This window comes from Fonsecaea monophora (assembly GCF_001642475.1).
Source record: "Fonsecaea monophora strain CBS 269.37 chromosome Unknown Scaff19, whole genome shotgun sequence".
In the NCBI taxonomy this organism is placed as follows: Eukaryota; Fungi; Ascomycota; class Eurotiomycetes; order Chaetothyriales; family Herpotrichiellaceae; genus Fonsecaea; species Fonsecaea monophora.
In genome coordinates, this window is record NW_019173950.1 from 110648 (window position 1) to 137141 (window position 26494).

The window sequence follows — 26494 nt, forward strand, 5'->3', positions numbered from 1 at the left end:
GCTAAGGTCGATCGGCAATCACGTGCTGCGATCTTCAGCGCCGGAACCTTACCAGAAAAGAAGTTTCGCCAACCAAGGCAGAGAGAAGGCAAAGAGAGCCGCAGCTTACGGCTGGTGAGTCAAAACTGGGATGTGGTCATCCTCGGTGGCGGCGAACCGTGGAGGATGGAGTGTGGCGTTTGTCTTTCCCAGCCAGAGCATGAACGTTGAGGCTGCAGCCAAAGAATGGGGACTTGTACAAGGTCAAACGCATAATAAGGGGGGGGGGGAACTTTTTTTTTGCTGCTTGTTTAGGGCCTCATGGGCGCCAGAGATGCATGGGAGAGGAGATTCTTAGCGGTGAGCTTCACGGGGGCTAGACTCGAACCAGCCACCTGAAACATGGCTTGGTGCCCGGCCTTGGGAAGTTGGAGCATTCCGGGGGCGCCCTCACCCTCCCGTGCCTTCCAAGGGTGCCAACTGCCCGCCCAGGAGGAGTACCTAGTCCCTCGTCGGTGGTGCCAGGCTGCGCGGTGGGCGACACTTAGTCTTGCTCGACAAGAAAATAATTCTCCTGAGTCCATACTATTCTTCATCGCCATCATCACCGCATCAGTCTCAGTTTGGTTTCTCTCGCTTCTGTATCTACTTATCACTGTTCGCGTTGTGCCAGCCGTTGCCTCCGATTGGCAACTGGTAGCCCGCACCGACTCTTCTGCACCAGCGCGTCCGCACCTTTGATCGCGTTGGAATTAATTGGGGGGCTCCCGGTGCCTGCATAAGCCTTCCCTTGGCAGCCAGAATCGAACTGGGAGACAGCATCGACCACCTTGCATAATCCATTGAACTCATCGCGACCTGTGGTCCTGAAATACGATTCCTGTCCTTTCTGGTCGCCCTCCTCGTTGTATGCCGGGACGATGGATTGTGCTTGAGCGAGGTGGATGGTTCGGTCCGCGCAAGTCCTGCGCATCTAACACACCCGTGTCTCATCTGGCCTTACGTCCCCGAGTCCCAACGTTGCGAAGTCACGAACAATGGCGTTTCTCTTCAAAAGCAGGAAGAACGCGCCGCCCGCCTCGGGCTTACCCCCAGCGAGTCGAAATATCCATACTTCTGACGGCACACCGACTTCGTCAGGTGCCAACGGTTCCATAGACAGCACCGGCGAGAGATCGACTCAATCGCCTCCTCCTAATCCTAATGCAAGTTCGAATCCAAACGGTTCCTTGAGTTCCATGAACTCGACTTTGGCCGCTGGACCTGCTTATCCACGGCGCGAGAGATCAGAGTCAGAATCTGGGGTACGTCAAAATTCTTCGATTGACATCGATACTGAACGGAAGCGCTAACTATGGTGGTGCGTAGCCACGACCCTCGACGGCTACACAGCCGACTCAAGTTCCCAATGCCGCCCTCTATCCCTGGTCGCAGCGACGATTGAATTTTACTACTGCGCAATCTAATCCTTTCCCTCGCTATGGCGCGGCTGTGAACGCAATTGCCTCAAAAGATGGTGATATCTATATTATGGGGGGCCTCATCAACGGTTCCATGGTTCGGGGCGACTTGTGGATGGTCGAGTCCGGCGGTGGAAGTCTGTCCTGTTATCCCATCGCGACAGTGTCGGAGGGACCCGGCCCACGCGTCGGACACGCAAGTCTGCTGGTTGGCAACGCTTTCATCGTGTTTGGCGGTGATACTAAGATGGATGATAATGATGTGCTTGACGACACTCTGTACCTGCTTAATACTTGTGAGTGGATTGGTCCTGTGTTTCTGTGCCGGTGAACATTGCTCACCATCCTCTAGCTTCTCGACAATGGTCTCGGGCCGCGCCTCCGGGTCCACGACCTTCTGGCCGATATGGTCATACCCTCAATATTCTGGGCTCCAAGATATACATCTTTGGAGGTCAGGTTGAGGGTTATTTCTTCAATGATCTGATAGCTTTCGACCTGAACGCCCTACAGAACCCGGCAAATCAGTGGGAGTTTCTAATACAAAACACTGGCGACGACGTTGTCGGGCCGAATGCGAAAGTGCCTGCTGCAAGGACGAATCACACGATTGTTAGCTACAACGACCAGTTATTCCTGTAAGTGGACCGTGACCACCAGTCGAATCTCGTCTAATCAATCCGTCCGTAGGTTTGGAGGCACCAATGGCACTCAGTGGTTCAACGATGTCTGGACGTACAGTCCCGTCACCAATGTCTGGACGCAGCAAGACTGCATAGGATATATTCCTGCTCCCCGCGAAGGCCACTCCGCTGCGTTGGTCAATGACGTGATGTATATCTTTGGTGGGAGGACCGAAGAAGGCACAGATCTTGGTGATCTAGCAGCCTTCCGCATCTCGTCAAAACGATGGTACACGTTCCAAAACATGGGCCCGTCGCCCTCGCCCAGATCCGGCCACAGTATGACAGCATACCGCGACAAAATCATCGTCCTTGCTGGAGAGCCTAGTTCCGCGCCTCGGGATCCTGCGGAGCTAAGTATGGTTTATGTACTGGATACTGCAAAGATTCGTTATCCAAACGATGCACCGGCGAGTGGCCAACCTATAGATCCGAGGCAACCGAACAGCCCAACTCGAAGACCAAGTACCGAAGCACGATCTGCTATGCCCATCCGTTCGACATCACGAGAAGGAGCAAGGAGTCAAAATGCAACTCGCGAGCAATTCTCAGGCGGTCCGGTTCAACGACCAGACCCGGCTGGACAAAGTAGCTCACAGTCACGACTGCCGCGGGCATCTATGGCACAGGCGCCGGCTGGACCTCCACCTCAGGGGCAGGCGCCAACGCCGCGGACGAATGGTGTGCATTCTCCTCCCAATGCCCCTAACGCCCCTAACGGACCAAAAGCCAGGTACAATGGTTCTCCGCTGGACACAAGAGGCACTGCACCCGGCCCGGATGGCGGTCGAACTGTGCCTCAAGAGGGTGTGATGCAGCCCCAAGCAGTGAGAGACGTTCAAAAAGAGAACATTAGACCCAGCCGGGAAGGAAGTCCGAGCACTTTCGGCCGCAGGACTCCAACTCAGCGGACCGAATCAAAGGCGAAGGCTATGGAAGCAGGTGAAGCGGCTCCTCTCATGAGTAGCGGTGTTGCTAGACAACGGTCGCTCAGGTCACAAAGGGCTCAAGGTTCCATCGATAGCACCGAGGACGGGTACCTGGGACGTTCATCATCCGGCAGACATCATGGGGAAGTACAAGGTGATAATCGAAGTTTACGAAGTATGCCAGGCGACGAACCCAAATCTCCCAAGATGAATCCTCACCAAGAGGCGCTGTTGAAAGAGTTGGAAACTGCAAAGAAGACGAACGCCTGGTATGCTTCAGAGTTGGCTCTGGCTCGGAAGCAAGGTTACCACACTGGCGCTTCCTCTAGTCCCACGTTTGACGAGCGAGCCGTCAGCAAGGTCACCGACGACGATCGGCCACTAATGGAAGCCTTCATGGCCATGAGAACGGAAATCATCAAGATGCAAGAAGCCATGGAGACACAAGCTGCATCTATGGCTAGACGGATCGCCGAGGTGGAACATCAGCGTGATGCCGCCGTCACGGAAGCTGCGTATGCAAGGGCTAAGCTCGCGGCTCATGGTGGTAGTCAGCGTAGCACACCACAACCTGATGCGTCGCGAGAGCCTGATGAGCAAGAACGTTTTACTGACCTTACACGCCGCCTTGCTTTAGCCCTTGCTGCACAGTCTGAGCTGAAGGCCAAGCTTGATTCTTTGAATAACGACCTTGCGTCCGAACGGAAAGCTCGAGAAGTGGCAGAAGAATCTGTGGATGCTCTCCAGCTCCGCTATGATGAGCTGAGCAAGAATCGAAACCCGGCAGAACTCGAGGGACTTCGTGCAGAACTTTACGAAGCCCAGAGTCTAGCTCGAGCAGAGGCAGGCCGCAGGGCTGAGGTCGAAGAAGAGTTGCGGACTCTGCGGGTCGATTATGAGAGTTTGGTCAAGACGCACGAGGACACATCGTCGCGACTAACGAATCACACTTCTTCGATGGCTGCCCTAGAGGCTGCCGTCACAGCATCCACGAGCAAGGTGAGCCTTTACGAGCGCCAGATTGAGGAAGAGCGTGTGCAAAGAGAAGTTGCCGAGAAAAAACTGTCTCAACTGCGAGCCGAACACGAAGATAGAACCACGGAACTGGAAACTGTCTCGAAACGCCTACATGATGCTGAAGAGTTGGCCGAAACTCACGCCAGAGAAGCTGCGACTCATCGTGAGGCGCTGCTTGTCGGCCTAGCCAAACTGTCATCTGTCGACACAGACTCTAAACAAGACACTGTCGCCGATCAGAAAATAGCCGCTCTTCGTGAATCAGCCGAACAAGCCTCAAATTTGGCCAAGCGCAACCAGGAAGCAGCAGATAAGGCAGCACAGAAACTACGTAATGCAGAAGAACGGATTGCTGGACTGGAAGCGTATCAAGAACAGTCGAGCCGCGAGGCTCTCCAGATCCGGAGGCAACTACAGGCCACTTTGCGGGATGCACAAAACTATCAGGCAGAGATCCGTGAGTTACGATCGAACCTTGAAATGTCTCAACGTGATGCCAGTGCTCTTGCTGTTCAGCACAGTGCTCTCAAGGATCTGCTGGGCGAGCGCGGCATAAATGTCTCTGACGTGAGACGGTCGCCCATATTCGATCATTCTCCAAGCTCTCGATTTGGCACGCCCGAGCAAGCTCGTCTCCGAGAACTTGATCAACAATTACAAGCCAGCATCAAAGCCCACGAGGAGACTAAGAGTCAATTCGAGGCTCGTATGCAAGAGGCTGACAGCACCTACAAGGAGAAGTTGGAGCAGCTTGAAAACGATTATCAATCTGCCGTCCATTACGTCAAGGGCACTGAGAAGATGTTGAAGAAAATGAAGGAGGAGCTCACCAAATACAAATCCCAAAATGCCCAATTGACTGGCGAGCTGGAAACTGCTCGAAGCACGAGTGCGGCTTCTGGGACAGCACCAGACACCTCGACCTGGGAAGAGGAACGAAAGCAACTTCAAGCTTCAATCGAGGAGATGAAGACGCAGACGAGCAAGCAGATTGCTCAACTAGAGTCGAACATGACGTCGTTGAAGTCAGACCTCACAAAGGTTCAGACAGAAAGGGACCAGCAGAAAGCCAGCTACGAGGAGCTTACACAAACCGCACAAAGACTGGGCAAAGAGCTAGAACAACTCAAGTCAGAAAACTCCATGCTTGAAAAACAAGCGGAAGAGGCGGAAAGCCGAGTGACAATGCTCCTTGATCAAGTTGGTCAGTCTGTAGGAAACTATCGACGGCAGTCACAATTACAACCTCTGCCCCATGGGATCCCTGGACTGGGGCACAACCGAGAGGAAAGCACCTCCACACTGACGGATATGTCGGTCAATGATGACGCTTTGTCTCGAGACGAACGGGGTTCCATCGCTCTAGACAACCTGGCCTCTGAACTGGAAACGCTACGATCACAATGGGAGAGCACGAGTAGGAACAACTATCGGCTCAGCACAACCTTTGACTCGGAAAGGACACCTACAACAGAGAGTCATGGGACAGAGCTGAGCGATAATCTCGCTAGCTGGAGGCGGAGGCTTGAAGAGGAAGAAAGTGGAACACGAGAGACGTCGGCTGTTGCTTGATGAAATCCTACTTCAACTTCATTGTGACATTAACGAAAAGGTCCGGGGCATGTGTGAACAACCTCGACCTCTGTTTTTACATTCTTATTGGAGTCGTATCTTCTGGGAGTCCAATATGCGGATGACAGTGATGAAACAAGTTTCATGGAGCTGTCTACTGGTTAGGAGCTCAATGTAGTTTTAATTGCCAGGTCGCTGAGCGCAGAATTGTGGACTACTGGATCAGTGATGGATGTGGTTGGTGGGGTCTGGCAGAATGTGTTTCAAGTTAAATGAATGGACGTCAAATACCTACATGCAACTAATATCGACAAGCGTGGCAATATCGCGTTATGCGGTCGAGTCTACGAGGCTGTGTAACTTTGTGTATGTACGAGGTAAGTCTTGCAAGGCTGAGATAAATTCACGTGACCCCAAATTTACTTGTTCCTCAAGGCTGCGATCGTGCGCCTCCCCGCATTCTGCTGCAGGCAGGATTTTTGGTCAAGCGTGTCACAACCATGCTTGCTTTACTATTTGGGTGTTCCAAGCAAAGATACTTTTCATATTCAATCGCGAACTCCTAGCCGTACCAAGCAGGCCGCGAAACATTGAGGGATAACCTTACGCGGCCATTCTATTTGCTCTCGTGAGCTCATATCTCTTTCAAGTCACCGCTGTTTTCGCCCATCAACCAGTTGATCCTACCTATCCTTCGACTCCACGAGAGCCTCTCTCTGTGACATGACGGTTCCAAGTGTCATGGTTCGTTGTCCATGCGCGGACCTGTTCTAGCTACACCCATTGCGGAGACCATGGCTTCTCACAATGTCCCAGCGTCCGGGGGACTGGGTCTCCTCGATGTGAACCGCCGCAGGCCTGCAACTCAAGAGGGGGATCAATCAACATCTCATCACATGCTCGAGGATGGAGGCCGCTTCTCATCAAACTCCATCTTCAAACAGCCGTCGCCGCTCAGCGTCCCAGCTCGAGGCCAACCAAACGGGCCTTCTACCCCAAGAATAATACCTCAAGAAGCGGAAGACTACTTGACGGCAAGACCAATTGCCTTGTTGCAGCGCACGAAGAGCGATCTTGGGCCCCGGCGCAAAGAGACACTTCCAAAGATCCCCACAGAAGATAAACTGGCGCACATTCGGCATGGCTGGGATGATGAGTACACGTCGAACGAATACCTGTCGTTGTTACATTCGACCTTTTACATGTATTACACGGAAAAGCGGCATGAAAGCAACGGGTCGTTGTCGGAGGAATCCAAGCAGTTCCCCAGTGTGGATTGGCGCATGAAAGATCGTATGAAGACCGTTTCCGCTGCATTAGCCATCTGTCTCAACATCGGCGTGGATCCTCCTGATGTGATCAAGACAAACCCCACTGCGAAGCTCGAAGCCTGGGTCGACCCAACGGGAAGTAGTGGTGGTACGACCAAGACGATGGAGCAAATTGGGAAACGCCTGCAGGAGCAATACGAATCGCTGAGTCTGCGGACAAGATACAAGCAATACCTCGATCCCTCAATTGACGAGACAAAACGCTTTTGCATTTCATTGCGTCGGAATGCGAAGGACGAGAGGGTTCTTTTTCACTACAACGGTCACGGCGTGCCGCTGCCCACCCCCTCGGGAGAGATCTGGGTCTTCAACAAAAACTACACTCAGTACATACCTGTGGGCCTTTACGATCTGCAGGCCTGGTTAGGAGGGCCAAGTCTGTTTGTCTACGACGTGTCTCATGCCGGAAACATTGTCTACAACTTTGACACATTTCTGGCGAAGCATGAAAAGGAAAATGAGGAGCTCAAGAAACGAGATCCCAATGCACCTATTCAAAACTATGGGGATTGCATCCAGTTGGCGGCTTGTGGGAGGACCGAAATGTTGCCCACAAACCCAGAACTGCCTGCCGATCTTTTCACGTGTTGCTTGACGACACCGATAGATATCGCACTGAGATACTTTGTGTTACAGAATCCACTTCCCAATGGTCCTACGATCGAAGATGGCAAAATACCCGTGCCCGGACGGCTGCAGGACCGACGGAGTCCTCTTGGGGAGCTCAACTGGATTTTTACAGCTATAACGGACACGATTGCTTGGAACATTTTACCACGACATTTGTTTAAGAAGCTTTTCCGTCAAGATCTTATGGTCGCAGCATTGTTCCGCAATTTCTTACTGAGCGAGCGAATCATGAGGGCTAACCATTGTCATCCAATCTCGTCGCCAGCGCTGCCCGAAACACATCGACATCCTCTGTGGCAGAGTTGGGACTTGGCCATGGAGATGGTGTTGGCGCAGCTCCCTATGCTCCGTGAAGCCGAAGAAGGGAAACGAGTCTATGAATACCAACACTCGACCTTCTTTTCGGAGCAGCTTACAGCCTTCGAGGTCTATCTCAGCTCTGGACCCACCAAAGATCGAGCCCCGGACCAGTTGCCGATCGTTCTGCAAGTCCTTCTTAGTCAAGTGCATCGCCTACGTGCCCTGATTCTACTCAGCAAATTCTTGGACCTCGGACCGTGGGCAGTTCATCTAGCTTTGAGCATTGGAATCTTCCCTTATGTAGTGAAGCTTCTCCAAGCAGCCTCGCTAGAGCTCAAGCCGGTAATGGTCTTCATCTGGGCTCGAATCATGGCGGTCGACTACACGGTACAGAACGATTTGCTCAAGGACAACGGCATTCACTATTTTATTTCCATCATGAACCCTCGTTCAGACATTCCTGTGGGCAATGCCAGCGAGCATCGAGCCATGTGTGCCTTCATAGTTGCCACGTTCTGCAAGAGATATCCTCCAGGCCAGACAGTCTGCTTGTTGCCCGAGCTTTTCAATGCCTGCCTGCTCAACATGGCAGAGCCTGAAAATCCCTTGCTGCGGCAATGGTCCTGTTTGTGTCTCAGCATGTTGTGGTGCGAGTATGCCGATGCCAAATGGATGGGTATTCGTTGCATGGCTCATGCCAGACTCTGTGAATTGTCACTTGATCCCGTCCCAGAAGTTCGAGCGGCCATGCTCCATGCTCTGACCAACTTTCTCGGCATTCCAGACCTGACCGATCAGGTCTCCCAGATTGAAGAAGGAATCGCCTCTTCTGTCCTCTTTATGACAACCGATGGCAGCACGTTGGTGAGGAAAGAACTGGTTGTCTTCCTGTCTCATTTTGTGAAGCGCTACGAGAACAAGTTTATCGTGGTTGCTTACGAGCAGCTCGTGGAAGAAAGGGATAGACACCCGTACAAGCAGTCCCAGTCGACTAGTGGCGAAGCTGGTGACTCTCTCAAGTGGATGCCAGTGTCTGCAAACACGATTTATGGCTCGATTTGGGTTCAAATCTTGATGCTGTCGGTCGATCCGCACCCCGAAATTGCCCGGAATGCTTCAAGCATTGTCGACCATGTGCACGAGACATTAATCAACTCGCCCATGAGTCAGATGGCTATGGCAGTCATCGATGACCTGCTGCGGTTCTCGAAACGGGAAGAGTCCCAGCTTCAGAAAGTCCCGTCCCGCGATTCACTCAGGACAGTCGAAAAACAACCCGGCACTCCGCCTCCCACATTGGCGAAACAGCAGAGCTATTTGTCCCTGAGTCTGAAGAGGGCTGGCAGCTCCCTGCGCAACCTCGCATTTGGGACGGGTTCTCCTAGTCCTTCGACCTCTTCCAATCAAAACAGTCCTCAGACATCACCCACGAAAACAAGAGAACTTGTGCAACCAGTCAATACTCCTCGAAGTCGTCTCCCACCTGAATGGAGCCGCCCACCAGAAACTTCCGATGCGAGAAGCACCCCAGGATCGTATCACTCTGCCGTTCTGCCTACTTCCGCAGGCTTCGTTCCTCCCGAACCGAAAACGCGAGCGATTTTCCCTCTCCCAAGCACTTTGCTAGATTGGTCAACCGAATATTTCCGCGAACCACAGATGAGACCCAATGACCCAGATGAGCCGGGATCAGCGGACTACAACTCAAGACTCTGGCGGCGGAACCGCAACGAAAAGATCATTGCTGACAATCAGCCATTGAAGGCCGTGGCGGGAAGCTCCAAATGGACCCGCTACGAAGGGTTTCTCAACAACCAGAGCCAGCCAATGAAGCTGACGTTCCATCAGTTCGATAGCCACCTTGCCGTGACCGATGACAAGGACACCGTCACCATATGGGATTTCCAGAACAATGAGCAACTGAGTCGGTTCAGCAATGGAAATCCTACTGGAAGCAGGATCAACGATGCAAAATTCTTAAACGAGGACGATCAGCCCCTGTTGATGGTGGGTAGTTCCGACGGTGTTCTCAAAGTGTATCGAAACTATCAGAGTTCAGCAGACGTCAAGGTGATTACTGCGTTCAGGGCCTTGACGGAGCTGATCCCCAGCAACAAGAATGCCGGATTGGTCTTTGACTGGCAACAGGGCCAAGGCAAGGCTCTCGTGGCTGGGGACGTCAAGGTTATCAAAGTGTGGAATGCCGCGACAGAGCTTTGTGTTGGCGACATTCCAGCACGCAGTTCTAGCTGTGTGACCAGCCTGACTAGTGATCAGGTGGCAGGGCAGATTTTCATTGCGGGTTTCGGAGATGGTGTAATCCGCGTATTTGACCAGCGACTCAACCCTCGGACTGCCATGGTCAAACTCTGGCGCGAACACAGACAGTGGATAACGAACATTCACATGCAACGTGGTGGCGTCCGTGAACTCATTTCTGGGAGCAGGAACGGTGAGGTGAAGTTGTGGGATCTGCGGAATGACAAGGCTGTATTGACGATGAACGCTACATCGTCGACACCTTCACCATTGAAGCCCGAATATGGCAAAGATGGCACGAGTAACATTGGAAGTACCAGCTCCACGACATCCCTGGCGGGAGGCCCAATGACCCTGCTCCGCAGCCTCTCGGTACACGAACATGCTCCGGTCTTCGCGGTGGGCACCGACAAACATGAAGTTAAGTCGTTCAATACAAATGGCGATACACTGGGTACTTTTGAGCCCTCCAGCAGTCGGATGGCGCATGTTGTCGGCGGCAGTCTGGCGGTGAGGGTGCATCAGGCTCCGATAGTAGCAACAGCGTACCATCCACACCGCATGTTACTGGCATGCGCAGCGCTGGGAGATGGACACGTGAGTTTGGTAACTTACTGAGCGGAGAGGCATTGATGATGGAGGATTGAAGACTGCAGTGTGTCTTGGTCGGTGGAAAGGCCGATGTAGCGGGTTATGAGGACATTGTCTCTTTCCGCCGCGACGGCATCCAGGCCTTTCTCAGTTAAGCTGGGTCGTGAGGGTATGATCTGTGCACTAACACCTGGAAGCTCCACATCATCTTTGTTGAAATCAGTTCTGGTGGAGATCGTCATACCAGACGACTGCGACAAAATTCGACTTAGTATTGTTTTTTTTTTTTTCTTTCTTTTCTTTCGGATGCCGCATGATCGGGAATGGGAATGAATGTAGAGGCAACATCAAGGGCGTCTGGATGCTCCTCAGTCAACGGATCCTAGGCATGGGCTCGAGATGGACAGTAGTACCTGGGCAAGTGGGTAGTTAGTTAGTGCTTCTAGCGGGCGTCATCAGTCAACACATGTACTTGTATTCCTCTATCCGGGGCGCGACGCATAACATTGTTTACCACGGTTCTACATAGTCTTCCTTTTAACCATACAAGGCCGCATACGACCTAAACTACCCCGTACTCACTGTGCATGCACCGCAAACATGATTGCGTACTTGTACTACAGTATGCAGCAATGCGGCAATGCGGGCCAGGCACTACCGGGCTACTGCAGTACGAGGGGCAGGGCTTGATCTGGGAATGTTAAAAGGCGTTTTGTGGACAGGGAGGGAAAAGAAATCTGGGAGAGGAGGTCTTGTACATATTACGTACTTTGGGTATGTATAGCCTTGTCGCACCCCACCCACGCACAAGCGCCCTGCCTTGCCCTGTCCTGCCCTGTCCTGCCCTGTCCCGCCCCTGCCCCCCGACCCGGGAGTATTTTGTACGGCATACATGTCACGGCATGTATTAAGTACCTATGTACTCACTCCCCCCTCCCCGGGAGTAGACATTCTGTACCGAGTAGTCACTCAGCACCGTATTTACATACCTCGGCAAGTAAACACAGGGCGAGATGCAAAACTACCCACTCGTCAGGTATCACTTTGACCGTTACTCCCCCTCGTTGAACGAAAATTGTAAAAATGAACAATCGGGTTGGAAATGGTAAAGCACGATTGGCTTGGAGCTATACATACCGCATACCAGCCCACGCATATAATAGTCATATTATATATAGATCTAGACACGTGTATTAGGTAATCATGCATGTCCCAGACACACACCACACCCAACACATGTACTTGTATGCAACAGTGGTGACTGCGACAGAGGAATTCCTTGTCCTCGCTACGGTACTAAAAACAGCATCAATATCAACAATAAACAGTGGATTGAAGCTGTAGTAATAGTGATGATGACTATGATTGGCATGCTATCGGTGGTTCGGCACCAAAACTGTGCGTTGGATCCTCATGCAGTAGTCAGGATGGTAATAGCTAATACGTTTAAACTCATGCACGCCGGCATCTGGATTGCAAAGGTCCTCCCCAAGTACAGTAGTACACAATGGGATTTGATGACTGATTTTGACCATCAATCGATCAGGAACGCCTTTCTATTTTTTGTTCCCCCCCCCACTCCCTAGTCAAATACTCCGCCGATCCCACCGTCTGACTACGCTGCCTAGACACACCTTTAGCAGACCCTGCGCGGTGAGACCTTCTCGGCCCTCCTCGCCACCGCCCTTGCCGTTCCAGGGTACCGTGTCAACCATGTCGCGGATGTGGTATTCGCCGCTTAGCGCATCGTCCAGTTCGCGGAGCATGTCCCGAGCTTCAGGTTCGCGGCCGACCTGGAAGAATTGAATGCCAACCTGCCAAGGCTCGGCGGACAGGGCGTCGAGTTTGCGAGCGGCATTAACGATCACGCTCTCGACGTCGTCCGAAGGCACGCCGTCGGTGATGACGATGATATTGAGTGGTTTCACCACTGGCACCGTGGTCCCGTTACGCGCGAGGCGGGCCTGGCGGTCGAGCGAATCGGCTAGTTCTGAGAGATACGGTTTTAGGATCGTGTTGAGGCGCGTACCCGTGGGCGTTCCTCCGAACGGTCGCACATTTCGGAAGAGGTTCTGCACCGCCGCAGTGGTGGTGATGTTTGTGTACCCACCTGGACTGCCCGCGGGGGTGTGCGGGTTGCGATGGTTCAGGAAGTAGACATCGATGCCATCCGGGTCGTGGGCGGTACAGATAGGCGCGATAGCAGCGAGTGCAGCAGCGGTCTCTCGCCACGAGCGGCCAGCCATGGAGCCAGAGTCGTCGATCAGGAAGATGGTGTCAAAGGAGCGTAGGAAGGCGTAGGGCGAGTCATTCTCGACTTGCGCGGGATTGTGCAGGTCATTGGTGGGATAGGGGGGGCCGACGGTGTCGCTGTTGTTGTTGTTGCTCTTGGGGGTTGAGGAACTAGGGGAATAAGGTGGAGGTGGCTCGGCTGCTTGTGGTGCTTGTGGACGACGCGTTGGAGTTGTGACAGCAAAGGGGTTGTTGGGATCCTGATTGTTTCTAGCCCAGGCCATGGTGAATTGAGATGGTTGAGACGGTTGGTCAGATGGTGGCGGTGGTGGCGGCTGTCTTGAAAACATGTTCGATGAGGAGTTGTTCTTGAACGACTTTCTGGAGCTGAAGCGGCGAAAAATATTGTCCATCTTGTGAAGAGAGTTGGGAAAAGAGTCGTGAGAGAGAAGGATGGGGGCATCCATAGTAGAGAGTTCAGGTATTCTTTGTCTTGTGCCCGTGTGAGGAGGCAGTGACTGTGACGCAGTGACGCGTTTGGAATAGCCACGTGGAACTAATAGTCAGTAGTGAGATTCACGCCTCAGGAATCAAACTGATCCGATATTTAACTCTTGTGTGTCTCTTACTTTTCCCTCCATCGTTTGTTCCTTTATACTTTCTCTATCCTTCTCCTTACATCTCTGGCGGACAGAGAGATTCTGCCCTGGCAGATCTCGACTGGGGCTGAGGGAAGGGGACGAGCGGCTCATGATACAGAAAATTGACTACTCCATTGCTTGAAGTCCACATCGAAACATGCTCGTTACACAGCCTGACCAGCGAAGGCGCGACCAATGACAAGGCAGCCTGAGGCATCTGGAGATAATGCCCTGATCTTAAGACCAAGAAGGCGAATCGCTAGGCTGTGCGCAATCCCACCCAATCCCGCTAGTCGACCAGTGTTGCGAGAGCACTGCCACGACCTAACTCCGCCATCAACCTTGTCCAATCGGAGAATTTCGAGCCCCCGTCACAGTAAACTGTCCAAAACCACGTATCACCTCACCGAAGCTCATCCTCCTCGGCACGTCGGTATCTGTTAGAAGAACCGTCGCGTGCGTCTAGAAAATACATACCTGTACGAGGTTCAAGGACAAGGCGCAAAAAGGGTGGTCCGCCACAGGCAGCCAGCCACGGCTACTGGCCAACGGGTAAAAATGATGAGCATTCCTTCGACACCATTTACACCATCTAGGGACTATCGTACACAAGAGGTGGCGGGGGAGTATATAGACCGCACGCCCCCCGTTCCGAGCTAGGTTTGGTGTTGTGTCTCCCCCCTTTTTTTGAAGATCCCCCATTGTATGGAGATGAAGGACTGTGGATGGCGGTTCGGGGTTTGATGAAACGCTGCTCCCTGTCCGAGCTCCATACTTTCGGTCTTCTCTCGAAGCGAGGCAGACTCTGTTCTCATACTTCCTCATCATTCGGTCATCATGAGGCCTGAGCAGAGGAACGTTGTCAGAAGAGCATGCTTGCTGTAGCAGACAGTAGTCCGACCGTTTCTGCATGCTGCTCCGCCCAAGGCATTGTCTTAGACCACCATGTCTACAAGAACAAGCATGCACAAGTACATTACCCACCTCACAAACACAAACAAGGCAAACTAGACAGGATACTTACAGATAACACAGCACAGCACCAATTGATATGCAGATTACAGCTCTGTTTGAACTAGATACTCCAAGAGTCGCCCTTTCGCTTGACCTATCTGAAATGCCCCTCCCAATCCAATCCACCATGACATCCAAAAGCCACCTACGCCATGCAAGGTTTCTGTACCGAGTACCATTTGGGACATTTGCACATTCTGTTCATTCGTTCCAATTTATGTTCATATCGTTTTGCCCACGCCATCTTCAGGTGGGTGGGCATGTTTCTTCTCGTTTCAAGTCGTGGCGCCGTTTCATTCACCGGTTTGGTTCGGTTCGGTTTGGTCTGGTCGTTCGCGGACCACCATGCAAGGAAAACACTCAGCACAGGAAAGCAAAATCCTCGTTCCACGCTTCGCCTACTTTGTATGCAAACATCCAACGCCATGATCAATGCTGCAAGTCGCGCACAGCCAATCAATCCATCTGTTACCCAACGCCCAGCTTCGTATGTATGGCACCGCGGAACCGAGTGGTTTGCAAACAAAACTCCGAGGAGAAAACGGGCAGCAAAACCAACTTTCAATGCCGCTTGTATTTCTGTGACTCTTTGTTAGTATTGGTCCACAAACGACACTATGACTGGATGTGTACAACTCACCTCATCGATCCTCCTCAGATTCTGTTTGTCTAGCATATTGCCTGCGCCCATCAATGTCTGCCCAACGGCTTTCGTGGCTCCAATCGCCGGCCGCAGGATGATGGTCGGGCTCTGTTTGAGTATCGCTCTTGCCGCGCCTTTGGCTGAGGAACTGGCCATAACCTCTCCAGGAACTGCCACGATAGCGTCTCGTGCGATCAATAGATCTCGTTCCAGGCTTGCATATGCCGTCCGCAATCCTTGCTTGATGCCGATTGGCTGGTCGGCATACAGAGAAATTTGTTTTCGCATCTCATCGTCCTCGTCCGTTTCTCCCTGTAGTTCGCGAGTCACAAGCAGATCTTCTGTATTCTGAAGAATCTGCTGTGTGCCAATCGCCATCTTCGCTCCGAGATTGACCAACTCTGTCGCTGTCGTCTTTGCAAACGCCAATGCTCCTTTCTGGATGCTTCGAACAAGTCTTCCGTCCTTTCGGTATTCACGAATGGGGACTGCGATGAGGTCTCTCACCCCACTGGTAACGTCCACGAGAGGTCGGACGGGCGCCAAACCGGCCAGAACTCCAGGCAGTTGGTTTCGTCTGACATCTGGGGTCCAGATGTTGTTCAACATGATACCTAGTCGGTCGAATCCAGACACCCCGTACAGGATAACCCTCCGTAGGACCATATCTGCCCGGTCGAGGACGAAGAAGTTCATGAACTCGGTGGTCCGTCCTGATCGAAGCCCTGCATAATCTACCTTCTTCGGCTTGTAGTCAAGTTTGAGCTGCACGGCGTTCACTTCCACACGCTGCAAGAACGGTGGGCTGGAGGAACCACTCGACGCCGGTGCACTGTCATCCCGGAACTCGAAGAATCGGGTCAAGAAATCCAACGCATCCTGATCAACATGCAGTCTCAGTGGAAGAACGCTGACTTTGAGCACTATTTCCGAGGCCGATAGTTCTGCTACCGGTTTCACGTTGAGAACTTCGATGTGAACCATGCTGGCACCGTGCTCACGCTCACCAGCATCTTGCATGTAGGTTGCGAACTTCTTCCAAGTCGACGTGGGCACATGGTCAAACACCTCGATCTTTCTGATGCGGACGTCGATCGAACTTTGAACCTCGCCGCTTCCTGGAGGGAATGCAAGGAAATCGGCCGAGACACCTTCCAGCTCAAATGTCATCTTGTGATGCTTGCTGCGGTTGAGTCGGAGCTTCTTTTGCCTAGGGACCGTGCCTGACGTGCGTCGAGATGTAGTTGCTGTGACCGTTGTTCCGGTGGCGTAGCTCCCTGTCTCGCTGACCAAGTCGTCGATGTCGTGGTTGATGGCGTTCGCCAAATCTCGGGGATCTTTGTTCGCCGGGATGCCAATGTAGATCGAATTGAACAAGAAGTCCCCGATCACAGACTCGTCATCGTCTTCCACACCAGGTGTTCGGCTGCTGCTGCGCGGGCGTCTCGCCATAGCTTTGTTCTCAATCTCCTTTACCGCATGCGATATGGTATCCCTCGTGGCTTGCCAGTCGTATCCGTCAAACAGGTTCCAAATGACGTGGACATCCCTGACGCGAAGCTTCAATGGTGACCGCTCGATTATCGCATCGCTTGCTAGACCATAGGTGTTGTGGACCGAATTCCAGCGGTGAGCCGTGCCGCCAACTGATGACTTCGGAATAAAATGATCTGCTCTAAAATCTAGGAGACTGTGCATCATCACGCTCTCACCCGCGTCGCCGATGTCAGAACCGGTAGCATCAACTGGGGCGATGTGCACACTTTCGGACATGACAGAGCGACCTAGATCTGACTCCACATGGCTCGCGGTCAGCTCGTCGTCAGCATCATCGCCGTCCCCATACATGCCAGTCATCAACTCGTTTTCGTCTTCCTCCTCGTCGTATCCAACCTCGGGCTTCGAAGAGGTGCCGACAGCGGATACACTGTTTGAAGCTTGGAGGCCGAGCAGCGGTCCAGGCTCTGAGACAAAAGCATTACCAGTAAACGACGCCAACATATCCTGTATTGGGACAACCTCAGTCCGATATTGAGCAACCTTCGAAGGTGGTGACGGTGGCGCAAGGCCGCTCAGAATCTGTATCATAGTCTGGGTGGAGTCTGCGCAAGTCTCGATGAACAGGAGATTGTTGCGGAACTCTACATCCAACCGCGTCTCTGAAGTTAGTTTGTCTTCAACCACTTTGATATTGGCAGATGCAGCGGATATCGACCCTACAGGAACGAATCCTGCCTTCGTAAGTTGTTGAACCTGGTCGTTTTCTTCGAAATACAGCTTGTGGTCGACATTTCCCGATTCCAGCCCAACGGTCGAGGCATCATTAATGATGAGGAGAGAGGCTTTCTTGATGTCCAAATTGTCTGTCGAGCCCCTCTTCTGGTTCTCATGGCGTATCACAGCATCTGTCAACACGAAAAGACCTTTGGCTGAGCCCTTATCAGGATTTAGTGCGATCGCCGAATCTCGGAAGGCTATGGACAGTCTGACTTTCCGTGCTAGGCTGCCCATATCTCCTGCGTTCGACAGGGACGGGCTCGAGGGTTGCGAAGATGAACTCTGCTTGTCGGTGGGTGTATAGTCGACCTTGAGGCGTTCGAAAAGCGAGGTGAGCGCAACAAGTGTTGGGACCTTGTACTCGATGCAAGTATTTGAGAGCTTCATTCGAACAGTCGGTTCCATCTCGTCTGCGATGAATCGACACATGAACATAGGAGGGCCCATGACAGTTTTGGTCTGAGACAATACATCGCCAATCAGCACATCTTCGTCACTTCTCGACACTGACCAGGCTGCAATCTGAGCGGCAGCAAGTGAGGGCACATTGATGTGAGCTCCCTCCATAAGCTCGGCCTGTAATCTGACGACCCCAAACCTCTCATCAACATCGAAGCGGAAATCAAGCTTTTTCAACAGTGCGAAGGTGAGGATTCCTGGTCGATCATCTTCAGGCAGGTACTTGGCGACTGAGGAAAGTTTCGATATCTCATCGGTGAGCTTTGTGAGAAGAGGCACCCACCGCAACCCGGTGGCACCAGCTTGAAGATCTCCGACGGTCAGACGTAGAACGCCGCCTTTCCGACGCTGCCTCAACAGGGTATCAACCATGATATCATCATCTTCCTCGTACCTATCGCTGGAAGGGGTGATAAGGGAGAGGAGTCGGTCAAGGTCATCATCATCTGGAGAGTTTGAATAATGTACTTCGATATTGCGGATTTTGGCGTAGATGTCTCCACGAGCCCGAGAACCGGCGAGCAGTGGGCCTTCAACCGCGGCGCCATCTATCACCACCTTTACGTTGTTGTCCCGATACACCGTTTTGATAGCTGAAGATTTGATCTGCATTGACGATTCGGACCCGATCAAGTCTAGAACAGCACCTGAGACTCGAACATCGACCTTTGGCAAAGTCGAAGAGGAATCACTGTCTGCCCTAGGTCGTCTTTGAGGGTCATTGAACCTAACAGTCCGTAGTTTCGAAGGTTCTGGAGCCGGCACAGGAGTTGGCCCCTTCACGGTGTGTGTTGATATGATGGAGTTTCCCAAGTCCAGCAAGGAGCTCAAGCCACCGCTTCTGCTGAGCACATCGTCGATGACCAACAAATCGAGGACAATGTAGACGGGTTTAATTTGGACCTCGTACCGGTTTCCCGACACGTTAACCACGACATCGTGAGGTCTCAGCATCGAGCTGGTGGCTATCGAGTCGCGGACATTGATAGAGTCAACAAAGGTCAAAACCTCCCTGGCGCCATGGTGCATGGCAATTTTAGATATCGACAGTCGCTGATTACGATCTGTTGAGGAGTCTTCCGTGTAGCTTATCGAAGTAATTGACACCTTCAGCAGAGCTTCCTGGCTAGAGAGAATTGATTCAATTGCCTGAACCCCAACTTTGCTGGGTGGCATTCTCGGGACCGCTTCACAGAAATTGAGGTTTATAGTCTTCAAACTGACGTCGGGCACGATAGCCATTACAGGGGATGGCGTGGATACTTTCGATTTCTGTGGGATCGTCGTCGGGATTGCATCGTTGATGGTTTGCGAGGCTCTTACGAGCACTCGACACAGCACAATATCAAGGTCTACTGAAATCTCTCCGATTTCGATGCTCAGTTTGTCTTTTGGGAGTTTCGCGGTTCGGCTTTGATCCGTGCTCCGCAGAGATTGAAGCCGGGATTCGTTGAGGAACGTGCTTGGGGAATTTCTACCACCCATCTGCATCTGGCGTATCTGGGAAGCATGACTTGCACGCCGTGGAGAGGTGGACCGATCAGCTTCTGACAGCGGTTCATCATGATGTGGCTGGGGGATTTTGAGGTTTACAGCGTTCACGTGTAGAATTCGAGTGCGAAAGCATGATGCCAGACTGTTATCCAGGATGCTTTCCCCACTCGATGCTTCAGTTTCGTTGACAGAACGTGATGGTCCACGAGTTGTTGTCCTGGATATATCACCAAGTGGCTCCTCTTGGTCATTTTCTTCAACGTCTCCAGTGTCGTTTTGCTGTTCTGGTTGAGGCTCTGGCATAGGCCGTGACCAATCCAGCCCACCCGGCATATTGAGTGGCCCACTCATCGCGCTCATATACATACTCTCAGCCTCGTCATGTGTGAATGTCCTAGATTCTGCCAGGTCCTCTGACTGGGCGTCTGAGATTCCAAACCGTTCGTCGCTGTCTCGGCCCACGGACTGTTGCACTTCTTCGGCATGAGCTCTATTATCGATTGACTCGGTCTCGACCGTTGAAGTGAGTTGAGCCGGGATGGTTCTGGATCGCCTTCCGAAGATGGTGGAGTCTGACAGTGCTGCATCTTCGAGTCCAAAACCAAGTCCAGAATTACTCAATGATGCAGGAGAGAACTTTGGCAGATCGGAGTGCTGACTGAGGCTGGTGGTGCTTGATCGAGCGAAATCACTGTTGTCACTGCGTGCACTAGCATGGTGTGACAGTGGAGGGTGTAGTTTGGTTAGCTTCGGCGAACTCAGGCCAGAGAACTCTGAGAATGTCTCGGACTCGGACAAAACGAACAGCTGGACTTCGTCGATGGATATTGATCGTCTCGTATCTGGCTGAGGCTCTAGGCTTTCTGGCTTGTCAATGGCGTCAACGGCAATGTGTCCAACCGAGAGCATGAACTTGGTATTCTCTACCGGGCCAGCGCTCCCAGTCGAGAGGTCCGTTTCCAAGACGACATTAACGTCCTTGATGTTGACGGATAACCGGTCTGCCACACCTTTGAGAAAATTGGCGACAAAGGTAGGTAACGAAAGCCCTCCAGGCATGCCGAGCCCAACATCTTCGCTGGAAGCCGAAGATATCACCGACTCTTGCATGTGCATCTGAGACTGTGACTCGAGTGCAGCTTGTAGTTCATCTCTTTCTCCGGGCGATTCGGCCTCGAGGAACGACGCCGCCAGATCCTCCGACGTGGGCAGCACTTGGGACAACTCCAGTGGCCCCCCTGCTTCTCCATATCTGCCGCCAGGGTCATGGACGGGTGGTGAATTTGACCTAGGTAGGTTTGCACGGTCTGTCCTGCTGGGGGCAAATCCTGCTTTTGAACGAGATTTTCCTGCCGCTGTGACAGCTGTGGTATTGTCTGGTCGAATCGCCACGATTATCTCCACCCCTTCCACTTCAATTTCGATACCACTGATATGAAGGTCCGCTGGGAGGGTGAGACGCAATAGCTTGGCGGAGGCATGGGTCAGGGCGAACGATGCAGGCAGTTGGAGGATGTCGATGATTCTCTTGACTTTGATTCCGACATTCTTCAATTCGACGACGGTCCGCTGGCCCCATTTCAACCCCAAGTTGTCGAGGTCGAATTCGTCCGAGTCGATGAAGTCAAGACGGAGAAGGGCGTATCGAAGCAGCCGCTTCTGAAAGTAAGAAGGAAGAAAGTATGACATGGTCGAGGGTCCGATGAGCCCTTCCCGACTCTCTGGGTACGGATGGCTATGAGGGCAACGTAGTCATCGTGGTTCGGTCAGGAAGGACGAGAAATGGTACGAACGTCGGGCCACGGAGGAATGAAGTCCAGGTGTTTGACAAGGACATGGACGTCAACATGAGGGACGAGGATTGATCAGAGATCAGCACAAAGAAGGTGAAGTTGAGAGGCGACGGGCAGACGCTTTCTCTCGGCGTGGGACCCGCGTCTGTCTGCTCCAATCAGACGGAAATAGACGTCTTTTGCGTCGTCTAGGGGAAGAAAACCATATCAGTAGTCCTCCATAGAGACCGTGGAGGAAACGTGTCGTCTGCTCGGTCAAACGCAGACACGCTTTGGAACGAGGTGTATGGGAGTCGGAGAAAACAGGCAGATCTCGACGCAACTCCCCTACCGACAAGCCACCCAGGGTTTGCTGCTCCACCCCATGATAAGTGCCAGCGGGATGATGCAGCTAACAGCCAACGAGGGGCAATCTTGGTGCCCCCAAATGCTAAAGCAGCTCCCGTTGGGCACGGTGAGCCAGTGGATCTGGGCGCTCAGTGGGGGGCGGCGTCCACTACTCTGCTGTGGTCACACGAGGCAGTCTTTGAGTGCTCAAACACCCCATGACAATGTGCAGAGGAGAACGAACGGGCGATGAACCAACAAACCATGCAGGGGGTCGGCCCGGCCATATTTAAGAGCCCCGAGCGTCGCAGCCTGATGCGCCTTATTGCGCAGCCTCACCACCAGCCAGAGTGTGCATGAAAAGTGCAGCCAGATCAAAGAATAAGAGAAAGCAGAAACAACATTGTCTTCATATCTGTCTGTCAAAGTGAGCAAATCCCGCTAAAGAACCCTGTCATTGTTGTCGTTGAAGACCATCTAGACCATCTGTCTGTGTCTGAGATACGGCACGGTTAACGTGTTGCCTCTGACGACCACAGCACCACTACCAGCAGCATGCCGGCCGCAGTCAATCTACTCTTCGTCGTCTTCATCGTCCTCATCTTCTTCCTCCTCCTCATCTTCCTCGGACTCATCTTCGTCTTCATCCTCTCCATCCTCTTCCTCGGCCTCTAGCGGATATTCCATCAAAATCCACTGACACCACTTCTCAAACTCGCTCCTCCATTCTCGCAGTAACTTTGCCTTGACGCCTTTACCCAAATAACCCTCGGTGATGTCTTTGGTCCACTCGCTCGGTTTTTGGTCTTCAATGGCGCACCATTTGAGGGAGTTCTCGGCCATGGTTGCTAGGCCTTCCAACCCGAGATTCTCAAATGCCATGTAGGCTTGCCAGAAGTCATGACTCAAGCCGTTCTTTCCGTGGCCCAAAATTGCAGGGTCGTCGTTGTTCAATGACACAGCCACCCCTCGTGAAAGCAGTGCCGGGAGAGAGTGCGAAAGGATGGAGCTCGAGAGCCGCAAGATTTCATTCGAGATTGGGCAGCTCTCGATCAGAATCTTTTTCTCCTTGACCATGTCAATCAGCAAAGGGTGCTTGTATAACGAATACCCATGTCCAATGCGTCTAGTCCCCAACAGAAGTGCATCGAATAGGTTATTGTCCGTACTGTCACCGTCACCAAGGCATTCGCCTGCGTGAAAGAAGAAAGGCAAATCCACCCCGGCCTCGGCGCACTTCTTCTTGAACCAGAATATCAGCGGCGTGAGATCCTTCAGTGTCCTTCCCTGGTCTTCTTGAGCCACGAAATCAAAGCCGCAAATCATGTGGGGAAACTTCTTCTTCATGCGTATGCACTCCTTCATGGAATCGGCCACTGTTCGGTTGTCCGATTTACGGATGACGGTCCATATCAAACGTGCTCCTTTGAACGTCTTTCCGGCAGGCGATCGTTTGAACTTCTCAATCTCCTCGCCCAGAACGGTGAAGAAATCGTCGAATTTGCCAATTTGACCCGTGGTCTGTCCTTGCTTTCGGAATTCAAATTTGAAAGCGATTCTGAGATCGACGTAGATAATGCCATCATCTGCCAACTGGCCGAGAAGGCGCTGAATGGCGCGGCGGAAGATGGGTTCGTAGGTAAACATCCAGGTAATGACCATGAATGTGCTCTGAAACTTTTTCCAGATGGCATCCAAACCATGGTGGTGGCACAAGGACTCCTCGTTGGTAATGGTGCACCTACTAATTAGCCATTTCTTAAAGGTTTGGTCATCGTCCGGGAATGTCCTCTGTGCTTCTCTGATCGTCACAGGGGTGTTGGGTGTGTATGCCGCTGTCCAAATACTACCCGTACTCTTCTGCTTCTTGACAACTTCGTCGGGATAGTACCTGAATTGCAGTAAACCTGAAGTTCGTTTGCCCTTGTCACTCAGGCCTTCGGGTGCAACCATGCAGAATCCCTTCTCCGCCAGAGCCTGGTCAACCAGCCAGTCAATGTCGATCATGGCGTCCAGATGAGCATGCAGCAGTGCTCCCTTTGGCATCTTCTCGATAATTTTCCACAAGTCGGTCGTCTCCATGCGATCACGAGCCAGGGTGAACATCATACCTGGGTACAGGTTGCCACCGTTCTTATCAGCGAGACTATCCTCAAACTCAGAGGTCCAGACAGTCTGCAGCTCTCGGCGGCGAATGGAGGCCATGATCTTGGCTGCCTGTTTGGCCATGGGAGACATGTTTTGTTTGAAAGCCCGATCATGGCGTTGCTTCTTCTCCTGTTCGATCAGAGCCTGACGCCCCGCCATGTACTTTTGGATGAACGGGTCTTCGACTTGAGGAATGCCTTGTTCCATTTCCCATTCAAGTTGAGAGTCATCAGACTCATCGCCTGATAATTCTTCTCGCGGCGCCATGACGAAAGAGTGTCTTTGACTTTTATGGTCACAATTCTACTTGGGACCAGGTCATTTAGACACTTACCCGCAGTGCACCATCGTGGTAAAGACTCGTGTGATTAAATCATCGGTGGATTGTATTCTCGGCAAAATATTAATCCGAAGCCTTGGCACGGCTGGTTCTCCGCGTGGCCCTGTTTCTGACGCCCTACTCCGTCCTTACTATATACATCATACTGACTCCAATAACACAATATCGAAGAAGAGTATCTCAGGAACGATGCCTATACTTGGGTCTGCAGACACAAAGAATACATGTCGTTGTTGTCATAATTGTTTTACCACTGAAACCGAAAACTGCATCTTCGCCGTTGCTAAGCTCGAGAATATCAGAGTCAAGATGCTGTTAAATGTAACGTCAAACTTGTCGCCATTAGCAAACAGCTAGCAATCTGGCCTTAATGATCATTCTGGATTTGCTGAAATGTGGATCTGACTGCTAGGAAGAACCTGAACAGCAAAGGCAATATGCGATGATAGAAGACCAATATCTCATCTCGCTGTGATTATGGTGGAGGACAAAGTAAGTGACCACGAAGACAGTTCCTTGTACCGGCTCAGCACGCCAGAATCCAATGGTTGAGGGGCTAACATGGACCCCCGATTTCCTGGGCGTAGAGGAACGCCTCGGGCACATAGGTTTACCGTGGGGTCGTAGAGTTCTGGATGCCTCTGGAAGAATTGCGGATCCAGTAGGAAGTTGCCAACGCCCTTATGCATCCCTATCAGCTTGAATGCTTTCAGGGCGAGTGCTTTCGACCCAAAGAGCACACTTGCATCGGGCGCGGGCAAAGAAGTTGCACCACTATTCGCCTCTTCTTCCTCGTCAAAATCGTCGATGGTCTCTGGGGAATTCTCAAAACTCGGCTGGAGGAAATTTGCTGTATCCGAACTTGACGTGGCTTCAGGCGCAATTGATCGGACTAGATCCCAGACTCCGACATAGCCTCGAGTGGGAGGTATGAATGCGATGAGTTTCGAAAGGTCGACTTCCATGACGTATGAATTGCCGATATCACATATCAGCTCATCCAGATGGGGATTGGCCGAATGATATATGATTAGCTTGTCACGTACCGTGGCAAAAGGGATCCAGTCGATTATTGATGGGTGATGCGCTGTCATCTGAAGTTTGGTCGGACGAAGGGAAGAGTCAATGACCGCGTACATCTCTGGCGTTGGGTTGAGGCGCCACGCCATAAGACTGGCAACCGCGATATGCGCTCGGGTGTATGAGTGCCAGGCGGCCATGGTCGGCCACGACAGACATATGAATGAGGACAGCATGAAGCAAACCAAGCTCGGAAGACTGTAAGCCTGGTTAGTGAAGCTCCCTGGATCAAAGTACCAATCTCCCACGTACTCGTCGGATGAAACCTTTTGTACTTCCCTGCGAAGACTTAACGATCTCCACTTCTGCCGCAAGAAGTATTCAAGAGTAGCAATATGGTCCGACCACGCGGAGTTGGTCCGATGTAGCTGCCCGTGAGGACCTCGTACCAGGATCGGACCGTGTTTCTCCGCAGCAGAATATGTATCTGGTCCCATCTGCGGGAAAGTGAAAGATAGTCTTTGCTGGAGGATTGGGTCGGCCATCATGGTATCCCACATGGTTGGATTGTTCGTCTCTATCATCGTCACGTCGTTAATGGGATTGGAAAAGTCAACGAAATCCAGTGAGGCGAATACATCAGGATCGTGGCTTATTGCTGCTTGCAGAGCATCCTTGAAGTCGTCGGGGATTTCGTCGAAGCCTGTCTCTAAATCTGGCCAGCTTGTCGCATTCGCCGAGGTGTCTGGTTGTTGACAAGCGGCATCAAAAGTCATATCTGGGATAATAATGCCTCCTGTATCGATTGGATCTGTTATCGGCGCGGACACAGTGGCATCTCTCAGGCTTGGTGAGGATGCATCTGAGGCCGACGAAGGCGCCGTGGTTGGACGAGGAGCTTCATCTTCTCCACCTTCGTTGGCACGGGACTCCTTCTTCTTGTCCTTGGGGATCTTTTGCAGAATGGATCAGTTCTGGTTGAGATCCAAACAGTAGGCAGGCGATCAAGACTTACTACCATGTCAAGCGCCTCCGCAGTAGCCTCTGACAGAGCCCTGATGGTGACCTGAAGGCTTTCGAGTTTTTATGGCACTCAAAGAGCCTGTTAGCGAGGAATGCGTTCCGCTCTTCGAGCTCGGCGATTCTTGCGGTCTCGGACGATGGCCTAGATTCCAGTCTGTCCTCCAACTCCTTGATGCGCATAGCTTGCCGGGCGCGGAAGGCCTTCTGTGACAGGCGATTCCGAAGTTTCCTGTCCTCATTGCTCATACGGGCTGAACGGCCGCCACGGCCGCCCTTGGTTGCGTCAGTGTCATCCTTCATGCCGTTGGGTTGACCGTCAATTTCAGTCAAGC

The 26494-nt window shown here is 52.3% G+C and overlaps 6 protein-coding genes across 6 annotated transcripts; 2 read left to right on the forward strand and 4 right to left on the reverse strand.

Moving 5' to 3' along the window:
- Positions 1–1016: 1016 nt before the first annotated feature.
- On the forward strand, positions 1017–5640 carry AYO21_03717 (hypothetical protein; the record flags this gene model as incomplete). Its single annotated transcript, XM_022653691.1, has 4 exons — positions 1017–1283; positions 1348–1735; positions 1792–2077; positions 2130–5640. 4 exons carry the CDS (start codon positions 1017–1019, stop codon positions 5638–5640), a joined length of 4452 nt encoding a protein of 1483 aa, XP_022513934.1.
- Positions 5641–6434: 794 nt separating this feature from the next.
- Positions 6435–10906, forward strand: AYO21_03718 (hypothetical protein; the record flags this gene model as incomplete). Its single annotated transcript, XM_022653692.1, has 2 exons — positions 6435–10757; positions 10817–10906. The coding sequence occupies 2 exons, from the start codon at positions 6435–6437 to the stop codon at positions 10904–10906; spliced, it is 4413 nt and encodes a 1470-aa protein (XP_022513935.1).
- A 1431-nt stretch (positions 10907–12337) lies between these two features.
- AYO21_03719 (hypothetical protein) lies at positions 12338–13396 on the reverse strand (the record flags this gene model as incomplete). Its single annotated transcript, XM_022653693.1, has 1 exon — positions 12338–13396. One exon carries the CDS (start codon positions 13394–13396, stop codon positions 12338–12340), a length of 1059 nt encoding a protein of 352 aa, XP_022513936.1.
- A 1803-nt stretch (positions 13397–15199) lies between these two features.
- On the reverse strand, positions 15200–21200 carry AYO21_03720 (hypothetical protein; the record flags this gene model as incomplete). The annotated part of the gene is made up of 2 exons (XM_022653694.1): positions 15200–15217; positions 15279–21200. 2 exons carry the CDS (start codon positions 21198–21200, stop codon positions 15200–15202), a joined length of 5940 nt encoding a protein of 1979 aa, XP_022513937.1.
- A 1004-nt stretch (positions 21201–22204) lies between these two features.
- AYO21_03721 (hypothetical protein) lies at positions 22205–24046 on the reverse strand (the record flags this gene model as incomplete). The annotated part of the gene is made up of 1 exon (XM_022653695.1): positions 22205–24046. One exon carries the CDS (start codon positions 24044–24046, stop codon positions 22205–22207), a length of 1842 nt encoding a protein of 613 aa, XP_022513938.1.
- Positions 24047–24580: 534 nt separating this feature from the next.
- AYO21_03722 (hypothetical protein) lies at positions 24581–26462 on the reverse strand (the record flags this gene model as incomplete). The annotated part of the gene is made up of 3 exons (XM_022653696.1): positions 24581–26092; positions 26155–26212; positions 26233–26462. 3 exons carry the CDS (start codon positions 26460–26462, stop codon positions 24581–24583), a joined length of 1800 nt encoding a protein of 599 aa, XP_022513939.1.
- Positions 26463–26494: the final 32 nt, after the last annotated feature.